The 19,376-nt window shown below is 34.9% G+C and overlaps 2 protein-coding genes across 2 annotated transcripts in view; both read right to left on the bottom strand.

The window, feature by feature from the left end:
- LOC141378646 (uncharacterized) overlaps positions 1–19,376 on the bottom strand; it is a 471,123-nt gene that overhangs the window by 305,071 nt on the left and 146,676 nt on the right. The gene's annotated exons all lie outside the window — the stretch shown is intronic.
- On the bottom strand, positions 576–3,382 carry LOC137487480 (complement C1q-like protein 2). The gene is made up of 3 exons (XM_073928746.1): positions 3,153–3,382; positions 1,045–1,170; positions 576–929 (listed from the first exon to the last, which is right to left on the bottom strand). The coding sequence occupies exons 1-3, from the start codon at positions 3,328–3,330 to the stop codon at positions 649–651; spliced, it is 585 nt and encodes a 194-aa protein (XP_073784847.1). The 5' UTR covers positions 3,331–3,382; the 3' UTR covers positions 576–648.

A 19,376-nucleotide genomic window follows, 5' to 3' on the forward strand; every position in this document is an offset into this window, starting at 1 on the left:
CTGAGAGAACAACTGTTTGAAAATCTGAAGGATTCTAAAAAAAAGTTTCCTAAACAAATCCTTATCAATGCATAATGCTAGTAAAAAAAAAGATGACCATGATCTTTACTTGATTTATTTATTTACTTATTTTGCATTAAAAAAATAAATAAAAAATCTCAATTATGACAGTGTTTTTGGCTATTACCAAAAATATACCTTTGAATCATAAGACTGAATTTGTGGTCCAATGCCACAAATACAGAATTCCTTCCATATTTTATTTATTTATTTATTTATTTATTTTGTTAGAAAAATGATTTTATGGTTGCCTGTCAGTTTAAACATATTTGCTAAATCTACATACAAATCACCTAGATAACACATTTTGTGTGTGAAATGTTTTACAGTATACTGTGTGGTTATTTAACATAGTTAAAGATCTGCACATAATTACCGATACAGGTTTTAAAAAATATCAAGACCAAAATAAAATGAACAAACAAATATTAAAACTTTAAACTCCCAATGACGTCCAGTAGATGTACAAGACCTTAAAAATTGCTTATTTTACTCAGAAGCGAATCCGTTTTCTTTAATTCATTTTACTCCCTGCCCTTTAACCCTTATTGATAAGTGTTTGACGTAACCATGAATTTATTAAGACCATCAAATAGAAAATAGCAAATGTCCATTAAATGAAGTGTGGTCATTTACATTATCAAAGACCCATGTGTCTTTCCAGAGCCGCACATAGACATGATCCCCTTGTTCTAGAGTCAAAGAGATCGAATTAGATGCTGTTTCATGCCGGTTACCTGAAGCCTGATTGAAAATTGATATCATCTGTTGCCCATTCTTCATGAGTCTTAAACCCATACTTTTAGATGAGATCGTGTTTCCAGAGATCATGAAGAAATAGACGCCTTTAACAGGTGCTGTGAAGATTCCTGTAATCACAAACACATCCATAAACATATGTTTTCTTTTATGTTTTGTTTAAACATACTTTTTTTTTTCTAGATTGCAATAGAAATATTGAAAAAGTTTTACAAGAGCACATACCAGTGGCTGGGTTGTAGGCTCTTCCTTCATTCACAAAAACATCTTGGTAAGCCAGAGTAACCTCAGTGTTGAAGGGTCCATAATTACCTACGGGTCCTAGAGTTGCCGAAAATGCCACTTTATATTCTGTGTGAATCAGAGATCATATTTTGTCATGAAAACCTCTGTAATCATTCACCTCCATGCACACTCATATGCTTTTGTAGGTTATTCAGAAGTTTATATCTGATAAATATGCCCTGTAAAAAATGCTTGGTTCCAATGCTTGGTTTGTGTGTTGTCCTAACACAAATTAAGTTATCTTCATCATGTTTACAAATTTAGGTGGACTGAACATAAAAGTTTTAAGTTATGTTTTTAAATTTCTTTAGTAGCGGACAATTAAGAGAACGATCTTGTTGCCTTAGTTCATTTTATCCCCTGGCTGAACAAAAAATTGATAAATTTGAAATTCGTCCACCACAAAAAAAGAGTCTCACTGATTCGCCTTCAGCAGCTAAAAGTATGACCCAATCATACTGGACCCAGGTGAGGAAGCTCCAAACATTTCAGGTCGCAGCGCTAGCAATACTGGAAAAACAAAATGCAGGAATAAATAGTTACTGATTTTACTGGTTACTAATAGTTACTGGTTTTATTCCATTTTCTCAAAGCATTGAGTCTCTGACCCAGCACCATGCATTATCTGCACCAAAGTTCTTGCTAATGAATGTGTGAGGCAGTTCAAATTAATATGACATTTGCTGATGACTCATCACCAATTCTGCAGGGTGTACCCAATACAAATGGCCTGCTGATGTTTTGCTTTTATATTTTACATTAGGCTATTATTTGTGCATAAACATTTCTAGATATAGAAAGAAAAAAAAAAAAAAACATTTGTTTGAAATCAAGCGGGGACCTTACAATTTTTTCCAGCATAAAAAGGGGTCTCGGGCAATAAAAGGTTGGGAACCACTGATGTATATGACTAAAGGTGGGGCAAAGTATTGCCAATGAATATGGAATCACATGAGCACACACACACACACATACACACACATACACACACATACACATATGTGTACACAAAAAATGGATTATGGCTTTTGTTGGTCCAAAGTCTGCAACTATATTTAAATTAGACAATTCATTTATATTTGTGTATTAAAACCAAAGGAGTTGTGTTGGAAAAAAAAAATAGAAAAGGTAAGTTTTCAAATTTAAACAGCTCGCTTAATTAAAATGAATGAAAGAAAGTTGTGTTCCTTCTGAAGTACCACATTTTGGTCAATAGGTGGACTAATATCTACACATGCCCTAATTTAAAAAAAAAAAAAAAAAAAACTGAGAAGGTAGATTTAAACCACAGCAATCGCTCATTATATGGAAATCAAAAGATGAATATTACAGAACAAATTGAGAAAGTGCATAGAAAGTTTCCCGAATATGGACACACAATAGAGGTTTTTCTCTTTTTATGCATTTACATTGAGGCTGTGACAACATTTGAATCATTAATGTAATGTACTCACTTGTAATACTATGTTGTGTATACCATCATTTAGCTTTAATCTTTTTGTTTTGTAAGTTCACTAAAATACATATTCTTTCTTTAATGTTGAACATTGAACCTATTGACATAAAAAAAAGTTACATAAAAAAAGTCAACATATGCTTTTTTGAATGTATATGGACATTGTTTGATGTCTTGGAAATGTTTATTTTTTTATTTTTCTGAAATTAGCACATCCAAATTGTATAATATTTAACTTACACATTTCTAGTAATAGTGTAGTTAGTGTAATTCTTATTTTACATTTTCAGAAAGTTTTGCAATATTTTTTCTCACCCTAAAACTGTCACTACTAAAACATTTACCTCGTAAATGTATATTTTAACACTTTCACAGGTAAATCTGTAACATTCTAACAATAGTTGTATTTTGATTTTTGATGGTAAAGGACAATCAAGTTGATTGTAGTTGACGTACAAGAACAAGGGTACAAATTAGTAAATCACGTGCATGAGTAGGTAAATCAAGGGAACAAATTAAACAGTTATGTGCATCTTTTTTTTCGTCTGGTGCAGGGCTCCATAACATACTGTGAAATGGTCGGGGGGGTTACCTTTTTTCCTGAGCTGCTCATCTTGAAACTCAGCAGAAGTTAAAGCGGCGTCGCTTTCCTCCACATCCAAATGCTCAGTGTTCTCAGTCTTGTTTCTGTGCTCCTGCTGCTGGACCTCAGACATACAGACACAGCTGAACAGGAGAAACAGCAGCGGATACACCACACAGCAGGACATCTTAAAGATTTACTTTCAAACTTTCCTCTTTCTACTTTTTTTAAGTTGACTTCTTGCTCTGTTAATTAGCAAAGGACACAAACTCTGCACGGTTACTGTGAAGAAATGAATACGACTGATCTTCTGTTGAGGGGTCTTTCAGCCTGTAAATTAACAAATCCCTGCAGCTCTTTATATAGGTATGGTGGATTGATGTTTAACCCAGGAAACACTTTTAATGAGGAAACAAAGAAAATATTTGTTTTGGTGATGACCACGTGTGAAACGTGATCCATATCAGAAGATATAAAGACATATGAATAATAACTGTTTTGCTGATGGATCAATAATCAACTCTAGTTCATTTGTTATTTATACAGTATGACTGCATGCATTTTATTATTTAAAAAGGAATTAAAAGAGTTAAATCAAATATTTGGTAACACTTTATTTTAAGTAACAATTCACACCATTTACTGCTTTTTATTAAGCTAATAACTGTTTATTAACACATAAAGTATAGTATGATCTTATTTGACATCCCTAATCCTACCCAAAACCTCAACCCAACTACTACCTTATTAACTATTAATAAGCAGCTAATTATTTGTTTATTGAGCTAAATGTCTTAGTTAATGGTTTGTTAGTGTGAATTGTACATTGAAATAGTGACCAAATAATTAGATTAAATTTTGCATGCAGACATAATTTAACATTTAAATTCAATGTTAGTACAATATTATTCAATTTTTAAATCTATATTTCCCCTTTATTTCTTTTGGAGAAAGTTCGTTTAGTTTGGCTAAAATAAAAGCTTTTAAACATTTTTCAAGTCTCCCTATATTGCTTAACATAATAGTTAAGCCTTTAAATTACACAAAACTAAATACTAGTATTTTGTAAAAGTTGAAAAATAGTATGTACTGTCATCATAGCAAATACAAAAGAAATGTTTAAAAATGTTTTGAAAAAAAAATCTTCTCTCCATTAAAAACACTTATTAAAAATTCTTGAATTTTATATTTATATATATATTTAAATTCCACAATTTGCCTTCTTCTGTATACGAGGAAAGAAAATATAATTGACAGTGAGAAAATTTTGAGCATTCAAAGAACCATCAAGCATAAAAAACAATACTTAAATGCACCAGTCAATCATTAAATTACTAACTTGATCAGGAGAGAAGATCATAAATGCACGGTATATGCTGTTTCACAATATTATTACTGTAAACAAAGGAAATTGTAAAATAATCAGGAAGAAAATAATTCAGAATTCACATCCTGATCATGATTGAAAAAAACAACACAAAGGACAATGTACTGCTTTTTCTGTTAAACTTTAACATAAGAATTAGGGCTGTATTGAGTGGATCTTTCCAAAAAACGAACTGCTTTCCATAGTCTAAACTGTAAAAGACTTCTTTGGAAAATGGGCCATATATTTTTTTACTGACAGTTCACATGCAGCCGTCAAATGAATACCATTGTTATGTTTTAGTACAGTCAACAGTTGCATACAGCACCTTTAAAATAAATTGTGAATTGTGCATGCTTGTGGTGAAGGCTATTTGTGAAAGTAAGTAATTGTTCGCCATGTGAATACATATAACAGCTTAAACATGAATGAAACATTTTAATACAAAAACAAAATCCTAAATTAAAAATAAAAAATCTTATCCAGAAGTAATATAGTGTTGTTTGCGGTCACGAATGACAGCAGTGGAGGTGAATCAGAAATTCATTTCAACTTTCAAATTGTGTTTTAAATGCGTTTCATGTTCAGGCCTGTCATAAATCATTTATACTGCATAAATAATATTTTGTATTATGAAATACACTTAAAAATATGACATTTAAATGCAATAGTAATAGATCTATTTAAAATGGTTTTGTCCTGACAATCTCTTTTCCTGTTGAAATGAATCTTCATGTGACCCTAGACCAGAAAACTAGTCATACATTTTTTGGAAATTGGGATTTATACGTTATTTGAAAGCTGAAATGTCTCTTCATTGGATAAGACAACCTTTTCCTTTAAACACAGTAATTACCATACAACGTAGCATTTTGCTACTTTTGTCCATCATAAACATACTTGGTTTTACCAAAAAAAAATTAGCAATGTTACTTAATTTATTTATTTAATTATTTTTTGAAACACCTAAATATATTCATAACAACAGACATAGCCATCATAGAGGACTGTGAAGACATTTTGCAGGAACTTGCTCTTCATTAAATGCATTTCCATTTTATGTTTAGGTTTTTATTCATGTTAATATCGGTTTTTATTTATTAATGTGTTCAATTAATAAATGTTGTACGAGCACTGTCATTTTTACTACCTTCACATCAATACTAATAATAATGAACTAGCTGATACATACTGTATGTGTTTTTTTTTTTTTTTTTTACCTCAATGGTGTCTGTAACTGTAAGACTAGACAGAAATAATATTAATAACACACTATTAAATTGTATCAAAAATATTAATGATAATTATATTGTTAAAATACTCTTATTATGATATATTAATAGAAATTTTGACAAAGAATTTATAAAATATAGTTTTAAGATCCTAAATAGCACTTTCAAAGCATGGTTCTTTATGGAACATTATGAAAAGTGTCGTATTTTAGAATCATCAGGGAGTGGAAAAAATTAAAACAAAACATCAGCATAAGGTTGCGTATTTTGGAAATGTTGGCCTAAACAGTTTCCTTTAACTGAGTATTATTTAGAACATAGGTCTTCAACCAAATCAACTGATAAACTTGTTCAACTAAAACAATTAGCGGTCATCCTGTTGAAGATCTTTGATTTTTATACAAGAGTAATGTTTCCTTTTAATGACCCAGAGGTTGTGAGAGGCTTTAGTTAAAGCAAAATACCAGTTAAACTTGAAATTACAACTGTAATGTCCTGTCCCTCCTGGCTCAGTATTTAGCACTGTCGCCTCACAGGAAGAAGGTTTGCATGTTCTCTCCGTGTTCGCTTAAGTTTCCTCCATGTGCTCCGGTTTCCCCCACAGTCCAAATACATGCAGTATAGGTGAATTAAATTAACTAAATCGACTGTAGTGTAGTGTGTATGGAGGTTCCCAGAACTAAGTTGCAGCTGAAAGCTCATTCATCCGCTGTGTAAAACATATGTTGGATACTGTAAGTTGGCGGTTCGTTCCACTGTAGCGACCCCTGATTAATAAATGGAATAAGACGAAAGAAAATTAACGAATTTTCCCCCTGAGCATATACTTACATCAGTTGTAACGACTCATTTCAGTCGGTAGAGGGCAGCATTTAGCTTTAAAGTTAAACGTATTTCGTTGAGACTTTTGGTTGAGAAAGTTGTGTTTGAATCTTTAGAATCTCTTGTGGTCTTCTAAAGTGAAAGCACTCAGAGATATAGTTTATAACAATTTCAACCACATCAAAAGTTTTAGATCAATGGGGTTGAAAAGTCATTGACTATTCGTTTTAATTTTAAAATCAAACATCAACTCTGGTTATTTCATTAGAGTGAAAAAAATAGAATTTTACATTATTAAATGGCAATGTTTACAATTTTATTACCTCATTTTTAATAGATTCATTAGTCTCAAGTGATTGATTTAAGTCAGCTGTGGAGGTTATAACTCATGATTTCATGTAAAACCATTAACGTGTTCAACTAATAAATGTTTTCATACAAAACCAATAAAGCACTTTTGCATTATATATTGCACAGCATTGTTGTATAGGCTAGTCCATTAAGAATCAAAAGGAATGTTCTCAGTAATTCTCAGTATTTTTTATAAGCTTGCATTTTTCCTCCCCTGTACATTTATTATATATATATATATATATATATATATATATATATATATATATATATATATATATATATATATATATATATATATATATATATTTTTTTTTTTTTTTTTTTTTTTTTTTACTCTACTACTATTATTGTAGTGAATTATAAATCTGAACTGAAGGCGAGAAATTAGTGACTAGGAGAATAGCTGAGCACATCCAAGTTCTGCTGCTACACATGAGTCAGAACTGAACATTTTAAATGACAACATAAGATTAACATATTGTATTCTAACGCAGTGAAGATAGATGTGTGCTAATTGTGTGTAATGATGCTAATGCTAATGAGGGCAAGTGCATTTTAAAGCAATGTGATGAAGGGAAAAAAAAAGGACAGCAAAAAACTTGGGGTCACGTTTTTCGTCCAGCTCCACACACACACTGCTGCCCAAAGTTCAATCTATCACGTTGTCACAGCCTCCGGAGTGCTGCCAATCGTTTACAGCACACAATTTATTACACTATTAACTTTTATTACCATTCCTGCGCCACCGTCCACCTTTTCATACAACGAAACAAGGCCACCAGAGCCTGAAATCATAAAAATGAGATCTGTTACCTTTTACAGTGCGCATGCATGTGTTTGGGGCTATACGCCTGACACACACACATACACACGCACACAACGGATCGAGTCTTGTCACTGAAGATAAATGTACATGTGACACCTCACACACTGAACAGCACAAACTGACTTTTAGAAGCATTGAATAATAAAAAAAAAACTGATTGCATTTGAAACCAAGAACTGGTCAAATTGAGCTTAATGTCAGTTGAAGATGGAGCATGAATTACAGAAATAATCTTATCTTATTATTATTTTTTTCATGAATCAGAATTGCTTTCATTGGTGTGTAGATTTATACATTATCTGTGTGACTGATATATGTATTGTCATTTATTTATGTGACATTACAGAAGTAGTTGTCTTGGTCAGCGATGAGCTTTAACATTTAAACATATAACAAGCTCATTTCGAAATAAGCACGCTTTTTAACCTTACGTTGGTGAGTTCATAGCTTCAAGTTATAACACGTTTATATAATGCTTATATAAAAGGAAAATATGTATCATGAAAAGCACTATACTGTATAAATAAATGCTAATTGAATTAAACTGAATTGTGCCTATTTTCCTCAATATTCCTGAGAGTATTTCTTTTAATGCAAAGTTTAGATCTTGGAATTCTATTGCTTAGAGTATAATTTATTTCTTATTATTGTTTCTTTATTGGTTTTGCATAATGCATATATGCAAATCTTTCATAAATTTATTCAAACCAGGTTCACTGGAAATACCAGCCAACAATTTTGCGAAAGGTAAAATATGTTACTCCGGGTAAATTTCTTTGCAGGTTACAGATGACAAATCCACTAGAGGTTGCTGTCTACATTTTTTGAAAATCTGAAATACCTCTGTTTGTTGTACATTTCAGATACACTTCTTTCTTGTAAACTATGGCTGTGTGATAAGGGCAAAAGAAACCTATCACGATTTTCTTGAACAATATTGCGATTATTGCGATAATAATCACGGTATTGCAAAAAAATAATCAAGATTTTGTGACACACGTTTTACAAAGTGAATCTAAAACAAATCGATTTTTATCAAAGATCTATAACAGTCTCTAAAACAGACATAGGGCAAAAAAATAAAAATCACCTAGTAACAGTGTAAAACATAGTCTATAGAACAAACCTATTGCAAAAACACATACATAGAAACGTGTTTGTGTGTGTGTGTGTGTGTGTGTGTGTGTGTGTGTGTGTGTGTGTGTGTGTGTGTGTGTGTGTGTGTGTGTGTGTGTGTGTGTGTGTGTGCGCTGTCAAACTCAAGTAAGGCTTCAATGTTCAATGTTGACCACATATAATTAGTTGTTTATACTTTTCTACGTGTCCACAGATTTTTTATTTTTTTTATGGATAGATCATAGACCTCTTTGTGATGCTACCGTGATAGGCTGTTCACAAATTGCGTCTCTTGCATGCACAAATCGGTTATTTCCACTGGAGATGTGTGTCTTGCTCGCATATTAGGTGTGATGTACTTGAGTATTCCAGGTGCACTAAGTTAACTTTTCAGAATACAGCACAGCGAGTCACGCAACAAGAACTGAACGATCAGCTTCATACTTTGTATGGGAAATACAGATCTCGGTAGATTAATTACCTCAGATGGTCTCCTGTTCTCACGCTCTGTTTAGGCGTGCTGCGTTATGATTGGTTCAAACAGCATACTGCGAGAGAAGTATCTGCCGGGTTTGGAGCACGCAAAAAAATCATGCTTAGGTGATTAAGAAATCGTACATGTTCAAATTTTTGATTTCAACACAATTTCAATTAATCGCACATATCTATTGTAAACCCAACCAATATGTAAGCGAATTGTTTACTGTAAACTCAGTTTTACCATAAATATGTTGGCCTGAGAAAGCCAACATACAACTCTGTCCTCAAAAACAATCGCATCTCCTAGGCAGTTCATGCTACAAGGCCCAAATTTAGTCAAAATGTGACTTTTGCATTCAAGATTTATGCGATATCTTGCAATCAGACTTATGTAAAATAAATTTTTTTTATTCATTATTCATTTGAATAATCTGGGCATAAAAGCTGTGTTCTGCATTAGATTTTGTTGCTATATATTTTCAGGTTTATCAGACTTATAGTTTTCCAATAAATAATTTTAAGCATTATTTATCTCATGATATGGCAAGCCATTTTTAACTTAAACTCCATTTGTTTACTGATATGGCAATTTTTGCATGTATCCCTTTCACACTTATTAAGCATTATATTTTCAATAAAATATGGCAAGCCATTTTTACTTAATGTCCAAGTCCAGTTTTAGATCGTCATAGCGACATCGTGTTGATTTACATCACTCATATTGGCAAGAAGCTTTGAAGTATCATCACTAAGCTGTCAATTGTCCCAATAGCAACAAAACAGGCTAACCTAGCAACCACTTAAAAACACCAATATATCTACATCAGAACATCGAGGCACCTGGGTATTGGCTCGTTTGATTCATGCTAGCAATTGGATCTTCCTGTGTACTTTGAATGGCAGTGTTGGGCAAGCTACTTGAAAAATGTAGTGATCTAAGCTATGAGTTACTCTACCTAAAATGTAGCTTAACTACACTAAAAGCTACCCTCTGGAAAATATAGCAAGCTAAGCTAAAAGCTACTAGGCAAAAGTAGCTTAGCTACATCTAAGCTATTTTTGCAATTTTTTATTTTTAAATCGTAGCAACTGAAATCCAAGTCAATCATATCTTAGAGATCAATAAAACTTCCAATAAAACATATGAGGCATAATAGTTTAGTTCAGTTATTTACTGTAAATAATGCTGTATTAAACAGAAACACATTATAGTATATAACAGCTAAAAAAAATCCAATAAAAGCAGGTGATCTATATCTAATTCTGTAGTTATTTATAGTAAAGAGAAATATTTTGACATAAGCATTAAGCATATTGTATATATATTAACAACTCTTTATTAAAAATTACACTACATAATTCAGTCATTTACAGTAGTACTTACTATAAATTACTAAAGTATTTTTGAGCACAGCATCAAGTTATTGCATCTTGTAAGGTCACAAGAAACCCTGCTTCAGACATAACTCCTCTCCCTCAGTCATCTTTCCATCAAGCAAGTTTCTTGTCTTAGCCTAATTTGGTTGGCGACGTCATCAACCAGAGGGGGCAGTAACGCACCAAAAGACTTGCTGTCAACCACCGTAAAACAGGAAAAAGAAGAAGCTGTCGTTCTAGCTATCATGTTGGCTGTGTCCGAAACTGCACACTTCCATACTATATAGTACGCTAAAATCAGTATGCGAGCCGAGTAGTATGTCCGAATTCATAGAATTCGAAAATCAGTATGCGAGAAATACCCGGATGACTTACTACTTCCAGCGAGATTCTGGAGTGCGGGATGCACGCTGCGCTATCCCATAATGCCCCGCGAGAGAATTCATGAATGGAAGTGAGGCGACGCAACTGACGCAGGTAGGTCACATGATTATGACAAAATGGCGGATGTAGTACGTCCGAACTTCATTCATACTTTTCACATTCATACTGTATAGAACATACTTTTCTAATGGCCGAGAAGTACGTTTAAATTCAAATGCAGTACCTACTGAGTAGTAGGCAGTTTTGGACGCAGCCATGGATTTACTTTCATCGCCTAGAAAATGGCCTCATAGCTCTGTGAATGTCGGTGCCATCACTTATTCATCCGCGATTGGTAAATGTAGCTTTGTGGATGCTACTGCGCTACTTGACTAATAAAATAGCTTCACTACTGAAAAGCTATTTGATTTAGAAAGTAGCAACGCTACCGCCACGTTACTGAGAAATGTAGCTAAGCTAGTAGCGTCACTACTTGTAGCGACGCTACTGCCCAACACTGATGAATGGTAACAATGATAAGCCAAGTGCTAATAACGATTAGCTACATACTGTTAATGATTATCTAAATGCAATAACATATGCTAAAAAATGCCTACCAATATTAGCATTTGATCAAACATGTACACATGTAAGCATTGCCATTTTAGCAACTGCTTAGCAATTACCTGGCAATGCCTTAAACATTTTAGCAACTGCCTAGCAACCACTGTGCTTCCCGCCAACTGCCATTCCCAGTCCTAGCGCCGTCACACTGGCTTTTTTCAAGCCAACTTCAAAGTTTGTCAACAAACTTTAGGCTCTAGTTTTATCTATCATCCATCAATCCATCCTGTGGTAGAAAGAAGGTTCCATACAAAAACATTCCAAAACACAAGATTTAAAAAAGCATTAATTGCTGAAATCAACAAATTATTTGTGCTTGGCCAATTGATTAATTCCTCATTTTATGTTCTGAAGCAATTGAAAAAAAAAAAAACAATTCATTAAGGACCTTACTAACTTATAAGCTTTTTTTCCACTGTTTGCAAAGTAAAATGCTTTTGATTGCTTTTTTTGTACGCGTATGTGTGTGTGTTTACCCAGAGGTTTGGTAGGTTAGATCTCATTAGTGGTTTCTCCTGGCTGTGAGAGCTAATTAACCTAATTTGAGCAGCACCAGCACAGACGCAGATGAACCCAAGGGCCTGCTTTGCGTTTTTCAAATTAAGAGGGCTTCACGTTTCTCTGCGTCTGCATGGAGTCATTAAAGGAAGAGTTTGTGGGAAAGAAACTGAATGGCGAACAAGATAAATCAAAGAACATCCTTACTTCACTTGAATCTCGTAGAACATGAGTAATTGAATCTGCTGCACGTGCTTAATTTGAATAATCTTGCCATTCCTTAACTCTGAAGTTCAATCTGGTGCTCAAGGAGAAATAATAAATGGTGACACATGGGCTAGTTTAACATTTGCACTCATTAGAAAACAGCAAAAATCATTACACTAAAGTGGTGATAACCTGCCATGTTTAATAGGGAACCATTTAGTGTGGCGGTTATATTGTGGTCAGAATTAATTTACATTTCAAATTTGTTTGTTCAATTATCCCCATCTACTTGGATTTCTATGCGCAACGATTTGGGTTTACAGAGAATGATCTGAAAAAAGAGAAAATATCCAGTGAGCGGCAGATCTGTTGGCACAAATGTCTTGTTGATGCCAGATGAGAATGGCCAGACTGGTTCGAGCTGATGGAGAGGCAACAGTAACTTAAATTACCGAGGTATGCAGAGAGCATCTCTGAACAAACAACATTTCAAAACTTGAGGAAGATGGGCTACAGCGGCAGAAGACCACACCGGGTGCCACTCCTGTCAGCTAAAAACAGGAAAGTGAGGCTACAATATTGGACAGGCTCACCAAAATTGGACAAAAGAAGATTGGAAAAACGTTGCCTGATCAGATGAGTCTCAATTTCGGCTTAAACATTAGGATGGTTGGGTCAGAATTTGGTGTCAACAACATGAAAGCATGGATCCATCCTGCCTTGTATCAATGATTCAGGCTGCTGGTGGTGGTGTAATGGTGTGGGGGATATTTTCTTGGCACACTTTGGGCCCATTAGTACCAGTTGAGCATCATGTCAACACCACAGCCTGAGTATTGTTTCTGACCATGTCCATCCCTTTATGACCACAGTGTACCCGTCCTCTAAAGGGTTTTTCCAGCAGGATAACGTTCCATGTCATAAAGCGCAAATTATCTCAGACTGGTTTCTTGAACATGACAATGAGTTCACTGTACTCAAATGGCCTCCACAGTCACCAGACCTCAATCCTATAGAGCTCCTTTGGCATGTGGTGGAACAGGAAATAGATGTGCAGCCGACAAATCTGCAGCAAATCTCTGAGGAATATTTCCAGTACCTTATTGAATCTACTGTATGCCATGAAGGATTAAGGCAGTTCTGAAGGCAAAAGAGGCTCCAATCCAGTAGTAGTAAGGTATACCCAATAAAGTTGCTAGTGAGTGTGTGTATGTGGATTGTTGACCTGATTTTTCACACATGACAAAAATGAATACAATTAGTTTTCTCATCATTAAAAATGCAGTAAACTGTTAAACATTCATTTGCCATGTATGGACCTCATTATAAAACCTGTTGTGTTGTTACAGCATTGTAAATAATTGTACACATTTTACCAATGGTTGTTTTAGTAAATGGCAATCATATATTTTTTAAAAACATAGGAAAAATTTTGTCACTGAAAACAATGTCCTCTGATGTGACACTATATGCTAATTTAAAATGTTCAAATACACTTCAATTATTGAAGGAATTCATTCAAGATCATGTTACAGAAGTTTACTTTGAAGCCCATGATGTACTATAAACCTGTTCATTTCTTTTTATTTTTTTACATACTTTTTAAAACCACTATAACATTACGTTTTTAACAAGTCATGGAGAAACAAGATCCATTATTCCAGCATTCATGTTAAATAAATAGCAAGTTCTGGCTACATCATGGCCCTAAACAAATTGTCCCACATGACTCAAAGTGAACTGAGTCAGTAATGTTTTTTTAGGCTTGCACTTTTTGAAATGTTCCTGGAAACGCTAAATTAAGTCAGGCTGAACATTGTGCTTCCAGAAAACTCTTTAATGTTGCTTTTGCAACAGATCTTTCATGGAGAGCTGAGAAGCTGAACAGGATCCAGGGAGAGTGGAGATGCACAGACATAATAGATGGATCACTTGCTATTTATACAGCCTGGCTCGGAAAACTGAGCGTGCGAGGAGAGAAAATGAAGGGGAGTGACGGAGGAAGAGAACATGTTGACTTGCGTTAATCTGCTTCATCTCTCTGTATACTCCCTGTGTGTTTTTCTTCTTAAACTGGAGCGAAAACCCACACAGAGTCATTTTAGGTCTAAGAATATAAAATCCTTACAATCACCTGTTCAATATTGAGCTGTGCCGAGTCCAAATCCCCAATATCCCCTCAGCCAATTGGAAGCTTGCTGTAACCACCTTGACGAACAGATTTTGCAATGTAAGCAAAACAGTACAGAGTTGTTCAGTCATTAAATGTCAGTTTGTAGGCCAGCCTGGAAGGCTAATACACTGGGGGAATTTGTAATGCGTTTTTTAGAGCAATGGTTCTGCGTTTTAATGAAACAAGAGGCATGGTTAACACTTGAAGAAAGTTTATGAAACTTTTTAGAAATTACAATTACTAGACCAGCCGGCAGCTAGCTCTCTGCACCTTTCACACTAAAGTTATGTAGACCTCTTCCTAGTTAAATTTACATTTAGTCATTTAGCAGACGCTCTTGTCCAAAGCGACTTACGATTGAAGAAGCATTCAGTGATTTAACAAAAATAGGCAATACACACAAGAAGTGCCAGTTATACAATTCCCCATGGGAAAACTAGGTTGTTGCCGGAGGAGGTATTAGTGAAGCCTACGGTTTGTGTGGGGACTCCCACTATTAAAGCTATTCAGTGAGCACCATCTTTCAGATGAGACGTTAAAATGAGGTTGTGACTCTCTGTGGTCAATACAAATTCAGGAATGTCCTGAAAAGAGTAGGGGTGAGTTGACAGCATCCTGGTTAAATTTGCCTCCTGGCTTCTGTTCACCACGGCCTCCTAACCATCCCCAGTCCTTTATGGTGTCTCCTTACAACCTATAACCTGGCTTTGTGGTCTGGAGCCATCCCATAATCCAGGTGAATGCTGCACACTTGTGGTGGATGAGGAGATTGCCCCAAATTTCTAAAGCTCTTTGAGTGTCCAGAAAGGCACTATATTAATGTAATAAACTATTATATATTATTATTATTACCACCGCGATATTTAACCCTACTCAGAATGTGGCAAACAAAACTGGAGGCATTACATTTTTAACTTAGTTAGTTTGGTGATTGCAACAATGGCAAGCTAGTAGGATCTGTGCAAGTAATCTTGACTCTCCTTGCCTCAAGAGGTAGCAACAAATGCTTGGGGTTGAGTTCTGTGGTGCACTCACCTCTTATGTTGAAGATGCCCATTTCAGTCTTGTTCAGAAAGGAGTGAGACGATGCAGAGGAGTTACTTTGGTGACATGACTCGGATGGGATAGAGGTTTAAGGGGTGGGTTTAATAAAGAACTGCCTGTAGAAGTTGTGCAAGTTACCCTTACTCCCCTGGCTTCAACAGGAGCACTATGAAATGATGTTAAGAACTGAGGTCTTTGCTGCATTCACCTCCCATGCTGGAGATGTCTGTTTGAATCTTGCTCAGAATGTGACGAGTAATGCTATGAGGATTACATTTCAGTGACCTGGATGGGAGTGAGATTTTGTAGCGGTTAGTGTAAGAGAGGGCTAGTAGGAGCTGTGCTAGTAAATTTATCTCCACTAGCTTCAAGAGGTGAACTAGCAGCTGATGCTACGAGCCAAAGTTTTATAGTCCATTTTAGATCACCTTCATCCATTGCCGAAGACTTTAGTTATAATCCGACTTCAAGGGATAGTTCACACAAAAATTTTGTCACTTGTGTACTCTCCCTCAGTTGGTTTCGAACATTTATGAACTTTATTGAACACACAAAAAAGATATTTTGAGTAAGGTTAGAAACCTGTATGCATTGATTTCTTTAGTAGGAAAAAACAAATACTGTGGAAGTCGATGGATAGAGGCATCCAACATTTTCTGAAATAACCTTTTTTGTGCTCAACATAGAAAAAGAAACTCAAACAGGTTTAGGACAAGTGAAGGTTGAGTAGATGATGACAGAATGCCTCGAGTGCATGTGGTAGGTTTGACATCACATATCCTTCACTGCACTTTGAAAACTACCTTTCACGCACTTCTCAAAAATATAATTACACTTGGCGACAACAGATTGTAAAATCTGTGATTAGTAGCACAAATGAGTGTAGACAGGACAGAAAGTCACGGGAGCAGAGCAAGGCCTGTGACACAAGCGTTTTAACAAGTGTTAAGTCCTGTGGAGCAGCTCCAGATAGATCATTTTGCTTTTGTGTTTTATTTTGATTAAAGTTGTTGGTTACCAGTCTAATCTTTTCATGAATTAGTGAGAATTTTATCTGCTTTTACAAAAGCACCGCACACAGGCAAAAAAAACAACAACAACAAAAAAAAAACAATTATATATATATATATATATATATATGGTATTAATGCCAGAGCAACACAGACAGAATGCAGAAAGATAAATGCTTAGAATGGCACCGGTTACATGCAAGGTATAGACCAGCTAAGAGCTGTGCCCACACTCTGTCCTGGAGGGCTGGTGTCCCGCAAATTTTAGTTCCACCTCCAATCAGACACACCTGAGCTAGCAAATTAAACTTTTACTCTTAGAGCTTTCTAGAAACATCCTTGCAGGTGTGTTAAGACAAGTTAGAGCTAAAGTCTGCAGGACACTGGCCCTCCAGGACTGAGTTTGGGCAGTCCTGCACTAGGATACTATGATAGAAGTTGGGGTCTTAAGTGTCCTTATTAGGGCACGCTGAAGACACTTTTTTAGAATTCTGTTCAGGGCAGGACAAGTTTAGCTAGTGGCTAAGAGGTCTGAATGTAACAGAAGCCAACTAGTAGGAGTTCTAAAAAGTGACCTAAGAGATACACTGATGCTAGAGCCCGAAGTCTTAAACATCCTTTTTGGAGCTCCCCTTCCTACACTGGAGTCTGTAGTATGAATCCTACTTGAAGCAGGATTGTGTACAACTGGAAGATTTACATTGGTTTTGAGATGAGAGATTTGAGAGGGAGTATAATTGAGTCCAGCGAATAGGAGATGTGCGAGTAAACCTCCACACCAGCAACTGACATCAGAGGCTGCATTTCTATTATTCCTGTTAGTGTCAAATCCAGCTTGAAATAGCGCAAGTAGAAATAAAGGGGGTACACATATATAAGAATTAGTGTATTGGACACAAATAAGAAGAAGCGTGCATGAGATGGCATTCTGAATCCCAGGATCTTAGGCATTTACAACTTAATAAAAAAGAGACACAGGAGTTAACCAGGTTCAGGATTTTCCCAAAAAGCTAGTTAAAAACTAAGCTTGTTAGTTCACCTAAAAATGAAAATTGTGCTATTAATTTCTCACGCCAATTTTGTTCCAAACCACTGAGAAGAAAGTGTTGAATAAAGTCCTTATTTTGTTTAATACACACACAAATGTGTTCTCTGAGCTTGATACAATTCCGATTGAACCACTGAAGGCATATGGTCTGTTTTGAGTAAGTTTTTCATACCTCACTAGACTTTGAACATGTCAAAAACTGACCTATGGAGGATAAGGGAGTCAGTTTCATCTGAATTGTCCTAATTTGTATCAAAAAGATGAACAAAGGCTTCAAGAAATTGAATCAAGATGAGGGTAATTAATTACATCATTTTCACTTTTGGCTATATGAACTATCCCTTGAAGTCGGATTAAAACTAAAGTCTTCGGCAATGGAGGAAAGTGATCTAAAAGGACAATCTAACTTCATCTCACAATATCAGCTGCTAGTTCACCTCTTGAAGCTAGGGGAGTTAGATTTACTAGCACAGCTCCTACTAGCCCTCTCTTATACTAACTGCTGCAAAATCTCACTCCCATCCAGGTCACTGAAATGTAATCCTCGTAGTATTACTCGTTATTATTCGGAATCCTAGGTTCTTAGGCATTTACAGCTTGGTGAAAGAAAAAAAACACAGTGGTTAACCACGATTTTAAGAAAAACTAAGCTTGTTAGTTCCCCCCAAAAATGACAATTATGTTATCAATTACCCATTATTTAGTTTAATCCACACACAAATGTGTTCTCTGAGCTTCATAAAATTCTGATTGAACCAGGCATATGGTCTGTTTTGAGTATGATTTCCATATCTTTGTGGACAGGGCGGGATTAAGAACACATTGGGCCCTATATATATATATATATATATATATATATATATATATATATATATATATATATATATATATATATATATATATTGTTGTTATTATTATTGTTATTATTATTATTAATTTACTAATTCAAATCAATATCTAATTTTACATCATTTGATTTATATTTGATTATTATACATTTTTCTATTTTATTAAAATAGGCCTGCAAGTATACAAAACTAAGTAATAACATTATGAACTTTGAAGTTCAAACAAGCTGCAAAAATCAGCAAAAAAAACAAACAAAAAAACAAAACAAAAAACATTTGCAATACTTCCTAAATTAGCGTTTGATAATAAATACTTTGAATAGGGGTTTACCTTTAAAATATTTATTTAGAACCACAGCTGACCATAAATCCCTAATGATATAATATCTTTAATATCCATGCTTCAAATATCCAAAATATCTTATTGTGGTCTTCTGAGTTACAGAAGGCTGGCATCCTTATTTTGTTTATTTATTGCATCAGATGTATTGTCTAATGAAAGTCAGCGCCAACATGGCATTGCTCCATACTGTCGTTTTCACAAAAGGGGCAAAGAAAACATTCCTAAAGTTTGGTTTCCAACTGGTTAAGTTAGACTTACTGTAATAACCGAGTGTTTTTACTTGTTTGAGTCCAGCTGTAACCGCCGCGGCTGAGACAGCGCAGTCCTTTCAGTATGATTCCGCCTATCCCAGCTTCTGTTATTACATGTACAAGTGTATCAGTGATGAAGACTGTTTGAATTTTATTTTTTGTTCCCCTACGAGCTTGGTTTTCATGGTAGTGCCAAAATAAAGGACTGTTCTGGGAAAATTGGGACGTCTGATGACTAAAACAGGGCTATT

Source organism: Danio rerio, chromosome 2 (genome assembly GCF_049306965.1).
Source record: "Danio rerio strain Tuebingen ecotype United States chromosome 2, GRCz12tu, whole genome shotgun sequence".
In the NCBI taxonomy this organism is placed as follows: domain Eukaryota; kingdom Metazoa; phylum Chordata; class Actinopteri; order Cypriniformes; family Danionidae; genus Danio; species Danio rerio.